We start from the raw sequence: 22,630 nt of genomic DNA, 5'->3' as shown, positions 1-22,630 counted from the left end.
CAAAGATATTTCAGAATGGGGTCTTTTAGGGCACTGCCTCTATTATGCCCCTTTTTGCTATCATTGCTTTACAAGAATCGTTGTGTGCTCTCTCCCATTGCGTTAGTGGCACAGTAAATACCACTGCTGATATATCAGCACTTACTAGGAGCTGTTTGCTTGAAGATAGCTGCTGATGAAAAACTATGTATTGCATGAAGTCAACTGACCATCTTTAGTTGGAAGGGCATGATATTTAAGAACAAGAGGAATGCAAAAGAGGAAGGCGAGCTGATACTTTCCTGGTCTGGAATATAAACTTAATTTCCTAGCCTAAATATTGCATGATAAAACATGTCATTTAAACTCCCTCTTTTTGCTGCTAGTTTCCTGTGGATCAAATGATTAGTGAAGCAGCTGTGTTATCTGAAAAACAGAAATAAATCAACATACTCCCTTAACAGTGAGTGAAAATTGAATGTCCCAGGCATGCATATTTTCCTTGCTCCATGTATATCTTTCACACCACTTGGTTCCTACTGGTTCTCTCTTGGGAGAAAATTTTCCTTTTACCCTCCTCTCAGATTCCTTTCCTGAAGCTGTTTACCCAGAATTTGGAGCAAAAATGTTCTGGAAATCCCATCAGCATATATTCACCTAAAGCTTATCATGTAGAATTTTTCAGTAAAGAATATATTTACAGATTTTGTGTACTTAAAATGATCAGTTTCATTATCTGACTGCCAGAGAGAGCCTCCTCTTTTAACTATCATTTGTTTTAAGTCCAGCTGTCCTGTCTATTGTGCATTAAATATAACATGTTTGACTGTACAACATTTATTCTCCTGTGTTACTTAAAAATATTCTGAATTGAAACTTTATTCCTGAATCTGAACTTGAAGGAGAGGTTCACATAACTAATTCTTTCATTATGAAGTGCCTTTGGCAGTAATGGCAGCTGCTTTTATATTTTGACCTTGTTGAAATTCTCTCATCTCAGAGTTTGAACCTTTCCATATCTGGGTTGATGTTTGATCTAAACAGGTTAGATCTTTAACAAGACTGATAAGTATTTGAATTTTGTTCATAAATATTCTTTAAGAAACCATTTCTCATCGAAAAAGCCAACAGAGGGAATTCATCCTTCATGTTTGCTAGAAATATTTTTGTTGGTTCTTCTGTTGTAGGTTATTCATAGACCAAGTTTAATTTCCAGAACCTCCCAGTTGATGTCTTTACTTCACATGTGAGCTGGGAGTTTCTGGGAGGTGCAGTGAAAACAGTAATGAAAAAGTAACTTTCCCAAGCTCTAGTTATCAGTGGTTCAATGCCATTTTCTGTTTCAAAATAAATATTATTTTAGAATGGTTATTTCAGTCTAAGAAATATATACATGGCAAAATAGAGATGCATGCATTTGCTGCACATGACAACATATACAGTACATTTTCTTTTTTCATAACTGAAAGTGATACCAGTATTTTATCAGTAGGACATAGAAAATAAAGCAAACATTTGCATTTGTGAGAGGGAAATGTTTGTTTATTTAGTTAAGATCCTGCCTTTCTGCTGAATACAACCCAGAAAAGTCCTCCAGATACTGGAGTAGAGTCCCAGGCAGGTTTTGTGGAGAAAAAAAAAGTTTGAAGGATTTATTTTGCAATGATTAGCCCAACTGACCCATTTGTTTGTCTTTTTGGCTGTCCAGTATCCTCAGCACTCTTCTCTAGCACCATATCTCAAATGAGTTGATTTTCTGCTTATTTGCCTTCTTTACTATCCAGCTCTCACATCCATAGATGGTGATGGGGATTAAAATGGTTTGGATGATTCTGACTTTAGTGCTTAGTTATACAGTATATCTTTACACTTTAGGATCCTATCCAGTTTTTTCATAGATACCCTTCCCATTCTTAGTCTTCTTCTTATTTCTTGGTTGCAGTCTCTGTTCTCATCAATGTTTGATCTAAGATTATGGAAAATCTTTAACTACTTTGATTTTCTCATTGTCTAGATTGAATTTACATAAATCCTATGTGGTTATTTTGTTTTGTTTTGTTTTCTTTATGTTCAGCAACAAACCTGCCTTTGCATTTCCTTCTTTGACCTTCCTTAATAGTTGTTTCAAGTCTATGATGTTTTCCACTAGTAAAAAGATAGGATCAAGTCTGTACTCTCCCTGGAGGCCAATATGATCAAACTGAGGCTGTTGCTGCATCATGAGAAGGCACGAGTCATTAGAAAAGACAATAATGCTGGGAAAAGTTGAAGGTATTATAAAGAGAGGAAAACCATACACAAGATGAATAGATTCAGTCAGGGTGGCCAAAGGTTCTGGATCTGCAGGACCTAAGCAGAGGAGTGAAAGATAGGAAGGCTTGGAGATACTACGAGTCAGGGCCAACTCAAGGGCAGTTAACAACAAAAACCTTGACTGGAGCATGTTACCTTGATGTGAGTTTCTGATTGACTTTTGTGGAACTTGCCCTGAGCACTGCAGAGCACTGATGCCAGTTTTGACTGTCTCAGTCAGCCATTTTGTGGATGTTTAAGGACTCAATCCATGTCTTTTTGCTCCCATAGTAGGTCAAAAGAAAGCACCAGCTGATAATTTGAATATACAAGAAATACCAGATCTTGCTACAGCCTATAACCTTTAGTTTAGGGGCACAAGTGGCATAAGAAAAGATATACCAAGTAAGCGAAATTCTAAATCTGTTCTTCTGTATGTGAAAAATATGCAGTGTCTCATTAAAAGGGTACTAGCATTTTAATCTTTTTTCTTTCTGTTTTTAGATACGTTCCAAGGATGTAGAAACTTTTGCATCCATGTTGAGGCGCTCTCCTTTAATACAGATGGGACCTGCCAAAGATAAAATTGTCCTTGGACAAATTTTCCACATCGTAGAGGATGATCTCTACATTGATTTTGGTGCCAAATTTCACTGTGTTTGCAAGCGACCAGAGGTAGATGGCAAGTAAGTAGTACACCCGTAGTGATACTCTACCATGTTCATATTTTGATATTTGAAGATCAAAACACTTTCTTTGTTCTAGATTAACCACAACATTTTAAATAATTCTTTCTCCTTCCAGCTGTTAATGACAATAAACAATTTAATATTTGTAAATTTCATGTTAGAAATAGATGCATAACAACACCAAGAAGCAGAAAGATGAATTGACCATTTCACACTGTTACCTAATAGGGCAACCTGTCTGTAGAACTTCCTCTTTGTTATTACTGATGTTCAGAGGAATCCAAAATAACACCATTGCATAGTGTTCTTTTTTAGTACTTCTTTATGGTTCCTGTGCCCTGGCAGAGGTGGCCTCCTCCTGCCACACGACCTTCCAGTTCCTAGAAGGAAGGAAATGGCATGAGATAACAGAACACAGTGAAACAGCCCAAGGACAGAGAAATGGGTGATGACAGAATAGGAAAGATTGGGGGTGCATATACACTGTAGAAATAATGTAGTTTGACACCACTTTAAATGCTGTAGCTTCATCCTATTGTGGCCAAGGGTCTGGTCAGGAGAATTTATTATTGTTGTTATTAGCTCAATAACGCAAGAGGGGGCTTCCTATGATAGCCCTGCAAGGTCGTCTCCCGTTATGTATAAGGAGAAGACCAGAGAATTCCAGAAATGGAGCAGAGACAAACTTCTATATCTAATATCCAATTTATTAATAATCAAAACCACACACAATTTACTAACACACACACATTCATACAAGGTTCAGGAAAATAAGGGATTAGCGGGAGGAAAGAGTTCAGGCTTCACTAGGGCTATACTCACCAAAGTGTAGATTTGCCTGCGGAAATCGAATGGAAGAATGGCTATGGGACAAGTCTGTTCCGCAACATGGGTCTGAATGGAAAAGTCGATGTCCAAGTCAAAGTTCTGACTGCCGTGAAGTGTGTAGACCTCTTGGATGGCACACAGACTTGTGATGGTCTGGGGATTTTATAGGGGCAGAAAACCCCTCTGGCAAAGGTATTTACTGTATTTTCCGGCGTATAAGACGACTGGGCTTATAAGACGACCCCCAACTTTTCCAGTTAAAATATAGAGTTTGGGATATACTCGCCATATAAGATTACTCCTCTTCCAACGCACACCAAATAAAAATTAAAAAAAACATCAGATTTGATTTCAATATGGTAATTTTAATTCAAATGCTTATGACATGCAGGTACTTAGCAGGAAAACTTATTGTATACAAAGCCTGCTTGGATTGGTCAGCTCTCCCTGCCTGCCCAGCCCTCCCTGGCTCCAAGACTATCAGAGCGGTATTGCAAACACGGCTCTTTTTTCCATACCTCGGGCATCCTGGACGCCTGCAGCTTGCTCCGCCCTTCAGTTACATATGCGGCGACTGCAGATTCTCCAGTCCGGCTCGGAAGTTTCAGCACCTGCCCTATAAGACGACACCCGGTGTATAAGACGACCCCTGACTTGTGAGAAGATTTTCCTGGGTTAAAAAGTAGTCTTATACACCAGAAAATACAGTAATTATTTGCTTTTCACCTGGATGACTAAGTCTGATTGTCTTGGTGGTCTTAATCTGCTTGGACAACAGACTTGGGGAGGGGGTAAGCACCTCTGGGAAGACAAACATTGCTCCTCTTAGACAAAATGGTAATCCCATCTGCGACTTCCTAGACTATCTAGAATAACAATGTTTATGCTTTTAGGTGTGGTGTGTACATGTCCTCTCGCTTGGCTCTTAATGGCGGTCAGGCAACCAGAGTTCATCTAAGGGTCATATGGGCTATCATTTATGCCAAAATTTTATACATATAGAAAGCAGCTTAGGTAACACTATGGAATCCTGGGATTTATAGTTTTACAAAGACTTTAGTCTTTGCCAAAGATGCTGGTGCCTCACAAACCTAGAAATCCCAGTAGTCTGCAGGTGTGCTCAGTATTCTGCTCCTGCCATCACTGGATGGAATACCTAGGTTTTGTAAAATATGATGAAGCTGTGTGTTGGCTTGTTTTTTGCAGGTACAAAAAAATCTTATCTTTTTAACTATTTATAATGAAGCCTATCTTGTTGTGGTGGTTTTGTTTAATATATTTTATGCAGCCATCTGAAAACATATTACATCCTTGGACTTTATTGTAATGGTGCTTGTGTTTTAATCCTTTTAGGAGTTTTAAGTATTAGCTGATTGTAATATTTCAAAATGTTCTCTCATGTTTTCATTTGTGCTACCTTAAGCACACAGATTAAAAGGGTATTAAATAAATAAATAAACCACTTTTATTGAACCAACCATATTAATTCCATTCATGGTATCTGTTTAAGAAACTTCTTGTATATACTGTACTGTATTTTAATAGAGAAGAATGTTATGTAAATTTATATTTATTGGTTATGGATACATTATGTCTTTTAGGTATGGCTGTGATAATGTCTGTTTTGCTGAATGAAGTGACATGGTACCTTCTTTCCAAAGCCATCTGATTAGGAATGTCACTGTGTTGGCTGCTTGCTGCAGTTATTATGCACTTTTAGCTTCTTTTCCAATAGGATTTGAAGGAGTCATACACTGGTGTATCTCAGCTTCCCAAGATAACCTACTCTATTGCTAGTTTTACAGAGCATATATTCATTGACAAGTTAGTGATGATTAATGATGGTGACCTAGGTCAAACAACAAAGCTTACTAAACCACTGTATGCACAAGCTCTGTACATCCGCATGAATCCTTTGCTCAGGTTTGCTCATCTGTTTGCAGGAGTGAGCAAAGAAACCAGCAATGTACTTATTTAATTATTATTTTTTTGCTATTTGTTGGTTGCATTCTGTAACACAAGTGAACACAAGTGATTGATAGTCAGGTCCAAAGCAAAATGAAAAGATAAAACAAATGCTAGCACTAGATATGAAATCATAGTTTAATTTCTGAATCTGGCTTTTTTGGAAGCTGTTAACCATAGTCTGTGGTTGGAGGGAACAGGAAGTTACGGTTAAATGAGGGTTCCTTCTTTGCTCACACAGAAACAGGAGTGAAATTCAACAAAAGGTCTGTCTTTGGGAATACAGAACTGATACATGTCTTACTTCATTAAACTGGATTTTGATCATCCAGATTATTTAGTATGTGTGTGTGTTTCATTACCAGTGTGGTATTGTTTCATATGTATTGTGCATGGTAGTTTATCTTGTCTTATAACTAGCAGGGGAATTTGCTGAATTAACTGAGGAAAATATATTTTTCACATTTAAAAAAAAGTCTCTCTCTATCCTGTAAAAATGTTATCGCTTCAGTAACTTAAGATGTTCACTTCATGCTTCATTTGAGAAATCAAATGTGTCATCTTTCTAGCCACCAACTACTGAAAAGCCAGAATGCAATCTTTGGCAAGACTCTTCTTCTGGAACCATTTCCACATTTAAAGGCATGTCTATTTATATTTAAAGGAGGTTAAATTCAAGGAGGCAGCATTTTTAAAGTTGCTTTTACACAGTACTGTTCACCATAGCTCTTAGTCCAAACAATGCATGTGGTGCCAGTGTGTCTGCTGTCAAACAGTAGACAGTTTTTTGGGTGTTTTTTTAGCACAAACACAGATAGTATCTATGTGATTGCAGGCAGAATCTATACATTTTTTCCAGCAAATACCTCACAGCTTTATTTATAGAAATATATACTTTGGAAATTATAACTCTGCCTATTGTGGACATCATATTATTCTTTTAGATGCTTGCAGTGTACTTTGTGTTTGCCACCCACTGTGTTGCACAGAAGTTATTTTCATCCACTAATTCAGGAGATGCTACTTTTTGTGGTTCACTGATCCACAAAAGCTGTATCAGCGAAATTGGTAAGAGCATAAATTAGTAAACATTTTTGTGGTATGTCTTTATTTAATGCTGTGGACAATTCAATCTTTGTTCCCAAGATTGTCTTGTGCTGTATCAGTTTATTTGTACCCTGCCTTTCCCCCCCAAAACTGGACTCAAGGTGGCTCTTGGAGTAAAAGTATAAATCAGATCCATCAGAATATTCAGTATCTTTGATGGACAATGTAGTTACAACCAAGTATTCCAATTGTATATGCTGGTACACATACAGGATGTGTTATTGTTATGTTCCTTCAAGTTGTTTCCAGTGTATGGTGCTCCTAAGGTGAACCTATCACAAGGTTTTCTTGGCAAAAGTTATTCAGAAGATGTTTGCCATTGCTTTCTCCTGAGGATGAGAGTGTGTGATTTGCATGAGGTCACCTAGTGAGTTTTCATAGCTGAGCAGGGATTTAGCCCCTTATCCCCCAGAGTCTTAGGGGCTATACAGACGGGCAGCTACATGCCGCCCCTGCTTGCCCCAGATGGAGGCTGCGGCAACCGCATGCTGCAGACTCCACAGGGTCTGGAAGGTGCGCCATGATGACACTCCTTCTGTGCAGCACCATTTAGATGCTGCACTCGATGTGTGTCATCATGACGCGTACCATGTAGATGGGCACATGCCAAGATGGTGCCTGGGTGGTGTGGCGAGGGCTTGATGCATCCAGATGCTCAGCCCTCACAAAGTGCCGGCCTATACAGCTCCTTAGTCTAACACTCAAACCACTATACAAAATTGACTCCCCACCACCCTGGTTCTCTCCCTCAATGTGAGTCTAGCACAATTGTCTTGACACACAGGCACTGTTGAATTGAACCAAATGTGGACCAGAACATGAAAGAGAGCTTGAGTGTGTAATTAAATTTTGAGAAGGCTAATGGGTTTTAAATTCTAATTAACATTTATTCTATCATAATCTGTGTGTGTGATCAAAAAAAGCCAACAGTATTTCTCCCATGTTTGTCCTTGATCCCAAAAGAATGCACATAATTTAAAGATGCATATATTTACTGAAGCAATTAATAAGCAGAACTAAAAAATAAGCAAAATGTAATAGAAAGCAGTAGCTAAAATGTTTTGCTTATTTTATATTTTTCAGTTCTGTTTGTCAGTCACTTCAGTAAATATTTAAGTTTGTATGTGTGTTCTTCAAATGTATTTTACATAGTTTTGATTTGATAGTCTGCCACCTATTTCAAATAAAATGTGATAAAATATATTAAATTGTGCTTGGATTCAAATGCCTTGTTGAGGAACTTGTTCTTTTTGAGCTCTGTTTATAATTTCAAATTTATGGTGATTCTTGTATTACAGGAACCCAATTTGACCAAATTTAAGTGTGCCTTAATTTGAAATTTCTCTGAGGAAATTTCAGAGTTTTAATGAGATAGTATGCAGCATAGTATTTTACCATGTTTCTTTGAAAGGGTGTTGTTGTTGTAAGTTGCCCTTAAGTCAACCTCAGTGCATGGCAACCCCATGGATGAGACATCTCCAAGACTCCCTAGAAAATATGAATTTGGCTGAATTCTAATACTTGCCCTATCAACATTAGTCCACACCATTATCCTCAGATGCAGGTGTGGACAACTTTCAGGCCTTGACTGGATTTCATGTTCTATTTACATTGTGGAGCCACTAATTTGCAATGTAAATTGCAAGAGCATGTAGCAAAGGGAAGGGAAAGTCCAGATTAGGCCCACAGTAGGCAAGAGCAAAGGGTAAAAAAGCAAAAACAAAACACTTACTTACTAGGATTCTGGTCTGTATCTGCCTATCAGCACTTACTATAGTGTAGAGCAAAAGATTAAAATGTAATAAGCAGGGGATATACTGGAACATTGTATGTCAGCTCTTACGATGAGCATATGGAAGTGAAATCTCAGGGGCTTTCTGCACCGCCATTTGAGACGTCCGGAGGACGTCCCATTTTTAAAAAGGGGCGTCTCTTATAGACGCCCCTGGGCCTAGTACGGACTCCGTACAATCCTCGGAAGTGTTCGGAAAACGACCTGCTTTCTTGATCCCTGTCCCTCGTGGTTAGCGGCCCAGGGGGGGCCGGCGGTAACATCTTTGTTACGCCGGATAATTAATACATCTTTAAGGGATGGGCTATTTCCATCGGATCTTAAATTGGCCATAGTAAGACCGATCCTAAAAAAGCCCTCCCTTGACCCCCTGGTTCATAATAATTATCGGCCAGTTTCGCTGCTACCATTTTTGGGAAAGGTGATCGAGAGGGCGGTCGCGATCCAGCTTCAGGCGGTCTTGGATGAAACGGATTATCTGGACCCATTTCAAACTGGCTTCCGGGCGGGTTACGGGGTTGAGACGGCCATGGTCGCCTTGGTCGATGATCTCCGTCTGGGCATCGACAGGGGAAGCGTGTCCCTGTTGGTGCTCTTGGACATCTCAGCGGCTTTCGATACCATAGACCATGGTATCCTTCTGGGACGCCTCACGGAGGTGGGGATCGGGGGCACTGCGCTCCAGTGGTTCCGTTCCTACCTCTCCGGGAGGTCCCAGATGGTGCAGCTGGGAGACGTGTGCTCCGATGAGAGGCCCCTTAAAACTGGGGTCCCTCAAGGGGCCATTCTGTCTCCCATGCTATTTAACATTTGCATGAAACCGCTGGGAGAGATCATCCGGAGACATGGGGCGCGGGGTTATCAGTACGCTGATGACACCCAAATCATCTTCTCTATGTCTCCGACTGATGCAGTGACTGGGGATGGTGTCTCTCCTCTCGTGGCCTGTCTGAAGTCAGTAATGGGCTGGATGAGGGAAAACCGACTCAAATTGAATCCAGAGAAAACGGAGGTACTAGTGATAGGTTCCCCTGGTCCAGGAATGGCGGTGGTCCCACCTATCCTGAACGGGGTCACGCTCCCTGTGAAGGACTCCGTGCGCAGTCTGGGCGTGCTTCTTGACTCGTCGCTTCACCTGACTGCTCAGGTGAATGCGACGGTCAAGAGCACTTGTTATCAGCTTCGGCTGATTCGCCAGCTGCGCCCATACCTGGCCCAGAGGGACCTAGAAACTGTTGTACATGCTCTGGTAACTTCGAGACTGGATTTCTGCAACGTACTCTACATGGGGCAACCCTTATACCAAACTCGGAAGCTGCAAATGGTGCAAAACATGGCAGCCCGGCTGGTCACTGGCGTTCCCAGGACCAGCCATATAACACTAGTATTAAAAGAACTCCATTGGCTGCCCATTCGCTTCCGAGCCCAATATAAGGTGTTGGTAATTACCTATAAAGCCCTAAATGGCTTGGGCCCAGGATACCTACAGGACCGCCTCTCCCCGTACATTCCGCCTCGCACCCTCAGAACGTCTGGGCAGCAGCTACTGAAGGTGCCTGGGGCTAGATTAGTCTCCACCACTCGGAGGACGTTCTCCATAGCTGCCCCAGCCCTTTGGAATGCGCTGCCCACAGAGCTCCGCTCGTCCACTACCCTGGCCCAATTTAGGAAGGACCTCAAAACCTTCCTATTCCAACAGGCATTCCCCGAGTAAATATCCTGTGGGCCTCCCTCCTCTTTCGTGGCCAAGAGGTTGGGCTTTGGGGCTTTTACTGTTGGTTTGTTTTTAATGTGTTTTTATTGTAATAGTTTGTATTTTTAATATGTTGTAAGCCGCCCTGATCGGAGGAAGGGCGGCATATAAATAAAAATTTTATTTTATTTATTTAAGATGGCGCCGGCCCTTCTACATGGCCAGCGCCATCTTTGCGTATCAGACGCTGAGCGTCCGTACGCGTCGCGTCCTTTGTGACGTAGCGAGTGCGCCCCTGGCGCCTCGCTACGTCACAAACGCGACGGAAAAAGAAGCTCCATTTTGGAGCTTCTTTTTCGGTCCACATGGGAGTCGCGCCGTCTGAAGGCTCCGGCTCCCCCGCGGACCTACCGGCGGCGGCGGCAGAGCGCCACAAAGTGGCAGTATGTACCTCGCCTAAGTTTGCTTCAGAAATGAGAAGATGATCTCTCAGGTTTCAGGGGGAAAAGAAGCTGAATAATAATAATAATAATAATAATAACAACAACAACAACAACAGTAATGTATTTTAATCTATGTTGTACCCTGCCTTGAGCTTTGGGGAGACATGGGTAAGAAAGAAAACGACTACTCTTACTTCCACTACTACTATTACTTCTAAAGCACTTCTCATGCAGGCCTACAGAAGTGGCAAAGCACCATTTTTGCTTAAAATCTATTTTGGCTCTGGGGTGATTGGGTAAAACAGAAATAAGCCTTGAGCAAGTGGGTCACAGTTTACCCATCACTGGACTAGATAGGCATTTAGTATGATTCGGCATGGCTCTTATATTCTGTGGCCCTTTTGCATTACACAGTTATGTCACAATGATTCCACTTTAATTAGCATGGCTGCATCCTGTGGAATCCTAGGACCTGTAGTTTACTAAACTAAAATTCTCACTAGCTGAGAATTCTGAATACACCATACAGGACTTATTTCAGAATTCTAGACCTAAAACTACAGAAAGCATTTTAAATGTGTTGTTGCACCTTAGACCCTCTTGGCTCCATAGTCAGCAAATTACCTCATTTGTGTCCCAACTAGTATGGTCAGGAGAAACTCCTAGACCATACTTGAACAAATGTGTACAGTCCCAGGTCCACCAGTGAAGGGAGGGTCAGCTGTATTGTATAACTGGATGGTTGAAAACTCCTACTGGAGGGGTACTTTTTATAAAACAGGGTGGGAGTTGCATGTACAGTTGGTTATTTCAGATGCAGAATGGCATCATATATGGTCATGTCCTCCTTATAAGTCTAAGTCATCTGCCCTACGCGAAAACACATTGAAAGTGGTATACAGATGGTACCTGACCCCTGTCCAGCAAGCACAAATGACAAGGAAGACATCTCCCTTGTGTTGGAGGGTTTGTGGGGCAAGAGGTACATACCTACAAATGTGGTTGGACTGCCCAAAAGCTCAACAATTCTGGGCACAGATTGTCCAATTAATGTCAGACATTACTAAGTAAAAGCTTCAACTCACCCCAGAGTTGCTTCTCTTGTCAGTATTTCAATTTGATAATAAATTTCTCCATCATAAAGAAATTATATCCTTTTCAGTTGCTATAGCTAGATTAATAATTGTCAGAAACTGGAAAACAGGTCATGTCCTTGGATCAATGGTGGACGAATTTCTGGGAAGTATGGTTAATGGGGAAGCTTACAGACAATGTCAGGAGAACCTCTGGGGCAAGGAGCTGTAATCAGTTCAAGGAAAAGTGGTTACCTCTATAAACTTCAATTCTCATGCTTATGTTCCACCACAGCACCACAGGAGATTTTGGTTTGGAGTTTTGAATGAAACCTCAGTTTTGTAAATCTGTATTTTAGCTTGTGTTTTTAAAGTAGAATGATTATGTAATTGTGTTTTACCTTTTGTATACAATAAAATTAAAAAAAAAAAAGAATTCTGAATACCTCATATCTCAGGAGTCCACAGCATGCTGCTGTGGCAGTTAAAGTGAAATCATAGCACCATAATTGTCTAATGTGAAAGGACCCCTGTTCTTACAGTATGTTCTTGCAAAAATAATGGGAGTTTCTATATTCTGTACCTTTCTCTTCTGGAAGGATGTACTGAGATTCAAGGAAAGGTATATGGAACTGTTTTTTAAAAATCCACTTAACTCTCTCATTTGCTTAGTGAGTATTGGACTAGTTGGTGTTTGTGATTAATGATTCCCTGTTCAAAGTTTTAAAGTAATATTTACCAGTTGCTCACTACAACGATTGTATATATTTTGATTTTTGTATATTCAGTAACACCTCTTCCCAATAATTAACTCCATTTGAATGTGAGTCACTAGAACCAGCCTGCTTTGTTGAGCACCTAGGTTCAAAGATCCTTTTCATGTAGGTATGGGAGAGTATATATGTGTGTCTGCAGAGTACAGATGGTAACATAGCTGCACACTTTATGATGAACTATCAATTTGTAGATTATAAATCAAAATTCTAATCAAGAACATAAGCATACTTAGATTGATTTCAGTATTTTTTATTTTTATGGGGAGTGAGAAATTTTAAAGTTTTAGCATAACATCTGACTTTTGTTTATGATCCTTGAGAATGTAAGGATTCCTTTGCTAGATCAGTTCATCTAAGTCTAGTAACCACGACCACCACTATATGCTTGGGAAGCTTTCTCAAAACGATGGCTTCTTTACCTGAAATCTGGTAATCTGGTAATCTGAGAAGTAAACTGCTTTGGAAGATGCATCTGAGGAAGTAGGCTCCAGTCTACAAAAGCTCATACTACCAACTTCTTTCTTTCAGTTAGTCTCAAAGGTTAGTCTCAACGGTGCTCCATGATCCCTTTGCATACTGCTTGGAAATAGTATGTTATGTTCTTAGCTATTACAGCTGATAGACATTGATAGGTGTGAATCTTTTAAGGACCATGCTTAGGACCATTCTTTACATGGCACATTTTCTATAGATTGCTTATGCCATTCTTCTACTCCTTCTCTATTGGCTTTTTGCTTTTCTAACATGAACTTGAAGTTTCTGCACACTTTGATGCTTTTAGAAGTTGCAGTTCTCAAATAACTAACTATGCAGTGGTGCACTAAGGTGTCAGGAGTAACAGGAAACCCCCCTCCCAAACAATTTTGGGTCAAAATGGATCTGAAGCTCATTGCCTATTGTTCCAAATCCCTACAGCTGGAGCTTCAATAGAAAAACAGAGGTGCTGTGGGAGTAATTAAGGTGGGAGAGAGTCAACTGGTGACTTTAGGCTTCTCATTTGACCTTGTCATGTGCACATAGATATTCTGTTGGCTGTAGGAGAGAGTGCAGAGCCATTCTTCCTTCTTCACTTCCTAGGCTCTTTAGCCCCCATTGAGCCAGGAACAGTGGCTGAAGACAAAAGCTGTATACACTGTACAAACAGAGCACCAAAGCAGCAGTACACTGACTCATTCTTCGCTCTGTGTGAGAACTGAGGGGGACTCTATTCACTTCCTTTGTGCTGGTGTCTGTCAACAGCGCTGTTTGAGGCAAGGCCTATTGTGCTGGCCAATGTTTCTTATTGACCCAAGTCTGTGCCTGCAATGTTCCCAGGGTCGAAGTTGCCAGTGAGAGAATGTTTGAAAAGGGGTAATCATAGGGTAAATGCATTTTGCTGCATTGTCATCCAACCTATTAAATCTAAACTGTGGTCTGTGTTAATGCAAACAGGTAATTATGTAGTCACAGCTGCAGCTATTGACATCTGGTTACCGCCCTAAGGGGGAAAATATGTGATTTTCTCTACTGTGTCTAGGCCCTTGAAAGCTTGACTTTAATAATATTAAGTGGAAGTAGAGGATGGATTAGTGAGACTGACAGGTCAACAAGGTAGATACTTTTATACATGTAAGGGGAAAATAGCTGTGGCCACTGATGTAAACTCAGTCTTACCTTTTCCGGCACTTTCCCATTGCTCTGGGTATGACTGTTTTGTATTTCTACACTGAGTCTATTATAAGAGTATTATGAATTTGGAGAGAACATTTTCTTTCTGCCTTCCTATCTCTTTTCATATTTTAATACCATTGTCACTTTTCTTTCTCATAACTGGCGAACTGCTGTGGCATACATGCATGTTATACTGTCCCTCTATATTAAGTTCATAGGAGTGCAGTGTTTAAAGTATTATTATGCGTAGGCTTAAATCCTTAAGCGGCAAGTGTGCTGGAGTGGTAATAACATTCCTGGCTATAAATTATTTTTATGGTAACTGCCTGCCTTTTAGTGTAATATAAGATTGGCACATATTCTACCAGCTGAAAATCCTTCTGTACTGAAAAAAAAATCCCATTTTGAGTATGTTTTTAGGAAAGCTAAAAGCAGATGTTTTAAAATACCATTTCCTTCCGGCCACTAAAAAGCTTAATGCTGAAAGGAACTTGCATTTGAAAAAAATGGGAGCAGACATTCAAGATAAACTAAAAATGTTTCAAATGATGGAAGTCAAACTTTTTTATAAATCAATCACCTTGATAGATGATGACTTCCCTCTCAGGTTGTCTCCTTTTAGGCAAGGCAGTGGGAATGATAAGAGTCTAAACTATCACTGTGGCCCATATCAGTCCCACCTATTGACAAACTGAGATATTAATAAAAATCAGCATGGTTGAGTAAGCTTCCCAACATAAAAATATTGGAAAGACACATGAATCAGGAATTTATATTTTGAGATACTTATTGTCTTGGTATATATGCTACTTGTACATTTTCACAAGAATTTTTTTCTCCTTCCGTTTGGAAGCTAGGGTTCTCGAATTATCCTTATTCAATATTAGATCATTTTAATTGTTTATTATTTTTAAATGAAAATACTTCTACCCAGTTTTTCCATCCTAAAAGAATCCCATGGCAACTAAGAAATTAGAACTGCAGTAGAACAATTGAATCACTATTAAAATTACTAAATAAAGACAGTTGGTCACTCTTTTTAGTAATAAATTTTAATAGCAATCAGTCTTTGTGGCCATCCCCATGTTTAATTGCAACTCTCATAATCAACCTCCATTTGCTATGATACTGGTGATGGTAAGAGTTGGAATATATAACACCATATAGAAGACTCACTCTGGTGATGGTAAGAGTTGGAATATATAACACTATATAAAAGACTCACTCCTTGTCTCGCCCAAAAACCTTCCAGAACAGACATCACTGCTAGTTTCTGAAAGAAGACTAGATTTTTAAAACAAGGGCCCTACAACTGCCTCCTTCAGGCAGGTTGGGACCATGCCTTGGTGGAGTGAGGTACATACTGTGCTTAGTCTTCTTGTCCAAGGTTTTTTTTAAAAAAGATATGAAGCTTCTTCATATGCTACCTCAGTGGCATCACTAGTGGGTGGCAACCACACCACTGCTCCTCAAACATCTGTATTTTGGCAGAAACAGGCTGTATGCCCTAGAATTTTTTTAAAATAAAATTTCAAATTTCAAAATTTAATTTTTAAATTAAATTTTTATTTTTATTTTTTAAAAAAAGTCTTTAAAAACATCACATTTTACCAATTTTCACTTTAATCACATGAAACTATGTATATATAGACACATTTATTCTGTGCATATGATACTGTAATTTAAAGATACATTTAATTTTGCCAGTTGCTTATGTCACAATTATTACCATTAGATTCAGTAATATATGATTATTATGATTTATGAGTAAATCAGTACAAAAAAATTACTAAGGATTCCGAATGATTTGGGAGGTCAATTGAGGGGGATGACATCAGGGGTTACTGCACCGGGTGACACCAACCCTAGTGATGCCACCGTGTTACTTGCCTTTAAAAATACTTATTAAAACATATTTTAAAGGAAACATAATATCAAAATGAAAAGGAAAAGTCCCTGTAAGCAAAAAAGAGAATAAAATGCTAATTTGCCTGAACTCCTTTTGTCGGAGGGTGAACAACATACTTGTGATTCATATAACTTGTCTACTGCGTGCCTGAACACCAGCCTTAGCAGTGGAGTGAAACCACTACCACATATTCATAGCCTAAGCCATTTTCCTTTTGGAAAAGAATACTTTTTAGTACAATTTTTTGGAATTACAAGGCATAACTGGTGCCACCTATGAAACTGTATTATTACATACCGTATATTCCGGCATATAGATGACTGGGTGTATAAGACGACCCCCAACTTTACAACTTAAAATAGAGTATTTGGGATATACTCACCGTATAAGAACCACCCTCTCTTCCACGATAAGTCAGAAAGAGCTGAAGGCAACATGACAACAACAACAGCAGTGGCGGCAGAAAAGAAAGGGGGGGAGGAGAAAAAAGGAAAAGGAGAAAGAAAAAAGGAGAGAAAGAAGAAGAGAAAAGAGGATAAAAAAAAAGGAGGAGGAGGAGAGGAAAAAGAAGAACGTGAGAGGAAGAGGGAGAAGAAGAGGTGGAGAAAGATAACGAAACAGGGGAAGAAAAAGTAGAGGAGAGGAGGATAAAAAGAAGATGAAAGAAGAGAGAGGAAAAAGCAGAGATAAGGGAAGAGAAGAGGAGGAGAGAGGAGAAAAAGAAGAGAGGGAAGAAGAGGAGGGGAGGAGAAAGAGGAGAGGGGAGAAAAAGAAGAAGGGGAGGAGAAGAGACAGAAAAAAGATGGGGAGGAGAGGAGAAAGAGGAAGGTCCCAGCTAGCCTGGCGCCTTCTCCGAGGCGGGGAGCCACAGGCATGTCCTCTGCCTTGGAGAAGGCCTTGCACCCATGGGCCTCCCTTTAGGACCCAACCAGCTGGCTGGCCTTCTGATAATGTCCCTAGAGTGGAAGAGACCCCGGGCCATCTAGTCCAACCCCATTCTGCCATGCAGGAAATCACAATCAAAGCATCCCCAACAGATGGCCATCCAGCCTCTGCTTAACGACCCCCAAAGAAGGAGACTCCAGTACACTCCGAGGAAAGAGTGTTTTTCCTCGCAAATAGCATACCAAACATTATTTCACTTTGCCTCGACAATCTTCCCGCCCTCCTCTTGGTGCATCTACACTGTAGGATTAATGCAGTTTGAAGCCACTTTAAGAGCTGCTCCATCCTATTGGAATCCTAGGATTTGTAGTTTTATAAGGTCTTTTGCCTTCTCGGCCCAAAGAATGCAGGGGGGGCTGCTCCAAACTACAAATCCCAGGGATTCTGTATGGATGGAGCCTTGGCAGTTCAAGTGGCTCCATTGGAATCCTAGGATTTGTAGTTTTATAAACTTATAAAAACTACAAATCCTATGCTTGTGTGTGATGGAGCCATGACAATAAAGTGGATGGCGCATTCTACTTCTACAATGTAGATACACCGTGAGAGGCATGTGAGAAAGAAAGAAAGAAAGCGGGAAGCCTGGAAAAAGCCTCCAGACAGATTCCTAAGGAGCAGCCTGGCGGGTTTTCTCTGCTCGCGCAAGAGAATTGTTTTCTTTTCTCTCCAGTTAGCCAAAGAAAAGAAACAAAGGTCCAAAACACAGGGCACGCAATAGTCCAGTTTGAGAGGACTTTAACTGCCCTCACCCAGTGCTAGGGAATCCTGGGAACTGGAGTTTAATTGTGGCCACCAGAGCTCTTGACAGAGAAGGCTCAATCTCTCACAAAACTACATTTCCCAGAATTCCCTAGCACTGAGCCAGAGCAGTTAAAGCAGTCCGTCGATTGCATTATTCGTGCAGTGTGTTTTGGACTATAGTCTCCAGCCTGGCAACAAAAAGTGAGTCCTTGTTTCCTCCTCCTTCCCAACTGACTGGGGGCTCCTCTTTCCCCAACAAGGCCCACATCTTCACAAGAGAAGGAAGAGGAGAAGCAGAGGCAGAGTGCGGGAAACCCCTGCCTTCTCTTGGGAAGGACTTAGTCCGAGGGAAGGTAGAAAGACCTCCCCAGAGAGGAATGCCACACCGCTTTCCCCCTGGGTGCCCGGGAAAAGGAGGACAGGGGGAAGGGAGAGGAGGGAGCAGAAGGAAGAAGGAAAAGAAAAGAAACAAGGGAGGGGAGAAGGAAGGAGGTAGGAAGGAAGGAGGAAGGGGGAAAGGGAAGGAAGGAAGGAAAAGTGTGGAGAAAGAGAAAGAAACCGAGTAAGGGAAGGAAGGAACGGGAGGAAAGGAAGGAAAAAAGGGAAGGGAGGGAGGGAGGGAAGGAAAGGTGCGGTCCCGGAGGACGGCGAGAGGGGTGTGAGGGGCTGAGGACGGCAGACTGAAGTCTGTTCGGGGCGGCTCGGACGGCCTAGTGCTTCTTTTTAGACCCACTCTGCTTCTTTGTCTTCCCGATCCGCGCACTGCCTGCGCGCTCCTCTCCTTTGGAGCCGCTAATCCACCGCTGGGTCCTAAGCGCGCCCCGTGGCAAGCCTTCTCCCGAAGGCAAAGAGCCGCGCGGTGTTCTCCACCTTGGGAGAATGCTTTGCTGCGCGGGCTCTCTTTAGGACCCAGCCGCTGGCTTGTCTTTTTTTTTCCGGCATACTAGATGACCCCCCGATTTTGGGAAAGATTTCCTGGCTAAAAGTAGTCTTATACACCGGAAATACGTGTAGTTTTTGTGGGTTTTTCGGGCTATGTGGCTATGTTCTAGCAGAGTTTCTTTCTGACATTTCGCCAGCATTGTGGCTGGCACAGATGCTGGCGAAATGTCAAAAGAAACCTACTAGAACATGGCCACACAGCCCAAAAAACCCACAAAAAGTAGTGATGCCGGCCATGAAAGCCTTCGACTTTACTTTGTATTAGTACAGATTGATCTCCCTTACCTGGCATTCCAAAATCTGAAATAATAAGAAACCAAGGCTTTTTCATGGGTAGCTGAGATAAAACACCATTGCTTTCTGATGCTTCATACTTTGTTTCATACACAAAATTATTAAAAGCATGAATAAAATGTCTTCAGGTATATAGGTGTATATGAACTCCGTGAATTGTTGTTTAGTTTGAGTCCATTCTCCAAATAACTCATTAAGTATAAAGAAATATTTCAAATCTGAAAAATCCCAACACTTCGGATCCAAGCATTTTGAATAAGAGAGACCAACTTGATATGACAGCAAAATCACTTGAAATGGAGAAAAACAGAAGAAAATATGCAATAACAGCAGAACTGACAATATGTAAACATATGAGAAAACCTATTTTAATTAATAGCTTTAACTGCTATGAGTTCCAGTGCAGTCCGATGTGTTTTATATATTATTGACATTATGTATTCACATATAAAGATTGAGCAAAGTAATATTCCTACATACCGGAGTTATGAGATAAAACACTTTAAACAATACGGGTTTGTTTACTTCTGTCTGCCTTGCAAGGATTTTTATGTCAGCTGAATAGGACTGAGAATTTAGAAAAATGCCATGTTATATTGTTGGTTTTTTAAAAATTACAATATTTTTGTCCTTGGAAAAATCTATGTAACCCCAGATCTTCTTGAAATCTTTATTACCATAGTTTTCTCTCATCTTCTGCTTTGTTTCATGTAACAAAATCACTAGCAGATCATTGAAGTAAGCCAGAACTTTGGCATGCTACAGCATGAAATTTTTTGTCTTGGATACTATGTCTAAAGAACACTGTGTTGTTTGCAATATGGTAATGCCCAATGAGCTAAATAGTCCAAAGTGTCTTAATGAAGCAGGGTAGAAAGCTGGCCAGTAAAATGGGATTCCTAAGACAGTAGTAAAAAACTTGTAGTTTTCATTTTTGTAGGTTTTTCTCTACTGTACCTCTTGTTGAGAGAAAGTAGATGGTTGTTTTTCCCTTGTGAGTTCTAAAATGTTGAATAAATATTTGGGTGTGTGTAAGGAAATAGTCTTCACTACTTTGATCAGTATCTGAAATTTGACTCCACTTGACCTGCTTAGTCATGTACAACATGAAAGCATGCGGAGTTGAGAAAACAAATGGTCTGATAAGACGATAGGTTGATATAATCCTCTGATAATATAGTGCAGACAGAAGATCCATAAGAACTTAAGAAGGCTCAGGTTGGATAAGATGAAGGCATATACAATCCACCAGTCTAGTTCACAGTGGGCCAACCAGTTACCCATGACAGGCTACCAGCAGGACATGAGTGCGATGGCACTTTCTAGCTCACATTCTCCAGTAACGGATAGGCAAACCCTCTATATTATTAATTATTATTATTATTATTATTATTATATTATATTATTATTATATTTTATATAGCACTGTAGATTTGCCCAGAGCTGTACATAAAAACAATAAATATATAAGAGTAAACCTTCCTATGGTGTACAATCTAAGAAATACAAGGATAATACACATAAATACATAGCAATACAGGAAATGGTTCAATAAAACAGGCAACAAAAAAGAAAAATCAAATAGCAAATGATAATCACCAATGCCTGGGAATGCTTCTTTGAACAGGATGGCTTCAACTCTGTTTTGAAGCTGGTTAAAGAAGTAATGGCCTTTGCGGTGGGGGGAAGAAGGTTCCAGGAGTGAGGGGCAGCAATGTGAAAGGGGGCGAATCGAGATGGGGCAGAGAAAATCATGGGCTGGGACAGCAACCTTGACACCAGAGCTGAGGGTCCGAGTGGGAAGGTGAGGGAAAAAGGTCTGATAAATAAGAGGAGGGGCCAGCCCATGGAGGGCTTTAAATGTCGACAGCAGGAGCTTGTACTGAATACAGAAAGGAGGGGGAGCCAGTGAAGGGATGCCAACAAAGGAGAGATGTGTTCAGAGCAGTGGGCGGAGTGATATGCGTGCAGCTGAATGCTGGACAGAAATTAAAGGACGGAGGTGAGAAAGAGGAAGCCCAGCCAGGAGGATGTTACAGAAATCAAGTCGTGAGACCACTAGGGCTAATGGAAGAAGTGGTAAATAGGCATCCTAACTAAGTAGTAGCTATGATGGCCTCAACAAAGTCCTTTAGCTGGCAGCCATCATTGCATCTTCTGGCAGTGTATTCACAGTTTAACTGTGTACTGTATGAAGAAACAGTGTGGTGTAGTGGTTTGAATGTTGGATTATAAATCTGAGAGACCACAATTCAGATCCCTGCTCAGTCATGGAAACCCACTGGGTGACCTTGTGCAAGTTGCACTCTCACAGCCTTAGAGGAAGACAATGGCAAACTTCTGGAACAAATCTTGCAGGAAAATGCAATTTATTGATGTTAATTGCTGTCAAGTTGACTTAATAGCCCAGAGGACTGTGGCTTCCTTAATTGAGTATCTGCTTGTAATGTGGTCTTTCTATTTACCTACTCTATTCAACTTTTCTCAGCATTATTGTCTTTTCCAGTCGAGACACTGTAATCTTATTGATATAGATTATTTAATTAATGATTTTGTGTGTTGTTTCATACCATCTTTCCAGCTCAGTTTAGAGGTGTTCATGGAAGTTTTGATGTAAACATTTTTTTTAAAACAGTAACATAAATCAAAGCTAATCATGGCAGGAGGAGGCAGAGCCTGTGAAATCCAGTTGGATATCTACTTATAAGTTTGGTCCATCTCTTAAAACCACTCTACTTGTTTAAAAAAAGCTAGCCCAACATGGAAAATGCTCATGTGGAATGTATAACATTTGAAAATGATTCTTTAGGTAGTAATGAATATAATTTATCTATATTGTAAATTAAATGGTATGGCAATGTAGGGGCAAAAAGTTTCCTCATTCTGGAATTTACTGTTATTACTCTGGAATTTCATAATTTTTTAATTTTGTATTTGACTTCTGTCTTCCACCTTAAATGGTGTGTTAGCCCCAGAAGGATAGGAAATATTTTTCCCTATAAACATAAATAAAAATGATTCTGAAGTGTTTGATGTCTCCTACTACTCAGTAGGAAATGCACTGTCTGTTCAGAGCAACATTAAATAGAAAACAACCCACTGCTGCAATTTGCCTAACTTGTGCAGCTGTTGCTTGATGTCTTGTGGTGTGAGAGTACCTTTTTGATAGGTTCTCATGCTCTGCTCTAAGGTCAGGGCAGGATTAGAATAGGAACTCATTTTGCCCATACCACCAGCTGCACTGTTCAGTCTATGTGGTCTCTGACATCATCTCTGTGATTTGGATTTGGGTACAATCAGAAATGTTTCTGCCTAGCTGAAAGTAAGACTACTTAAAAGTCAGATGAGATAGATACAGTTTTGATTTTGGGTAGCAATTGCACTTTCCAGACCGCCCAAAAGGGCAGTCTGTAAAGCGCCCTCATTTGCTGCACGGAGAAGCCTCAGCGGCCAAACTGTGCAACTCCTCCACGGTAATGACTTGTGGCGTCATTACCGTGCCGCGACATGTG

At 40.5% G+C, this 22,630-nt stretch overlaps 1 protein-coding gene across 1 annotated transcript in view; it reads left to right on the top strand.

The window, feature by feature from the left end:
* Positions 1–22,630, top strand: part of TPD52 (tumor protein D52) — a 117,691-nt gene that overhangs the window by 63,943 nt on the left and 31,118 nt on the right. Inside the window, exon 6 of the mRNA XM_042461804.1 lies at positions 2,776–2,957. Coding sequence (XP_042317738.1) covers positions 2,776–2,957 — 182 coding nt within the window. The remainder of the gene's footprint in view (positions 1–2,775; positions 2,958–22,630) is intronic.

This window comes from Sceloporus undulatus, chromosome 4, assembly GCF_019175285.1.
Source record: "Sceloporus undulatus isolate JIND9_A2432 ecotype Alabama chromosome 4, SceUnd_v1.1, whole genome shotgun sequence".
NCBI lineage: Eukaryota > Metazoa > Chordata > Lepidosauria > Squamata > Phrynosomatidae > Sceloporus > Sceloporus undulatus.
The sequence above is the reverse complement of the archived record's forward strand: the minus strand, read 5'-3'. Positions and strand labels throughout refer to the sequence as shown.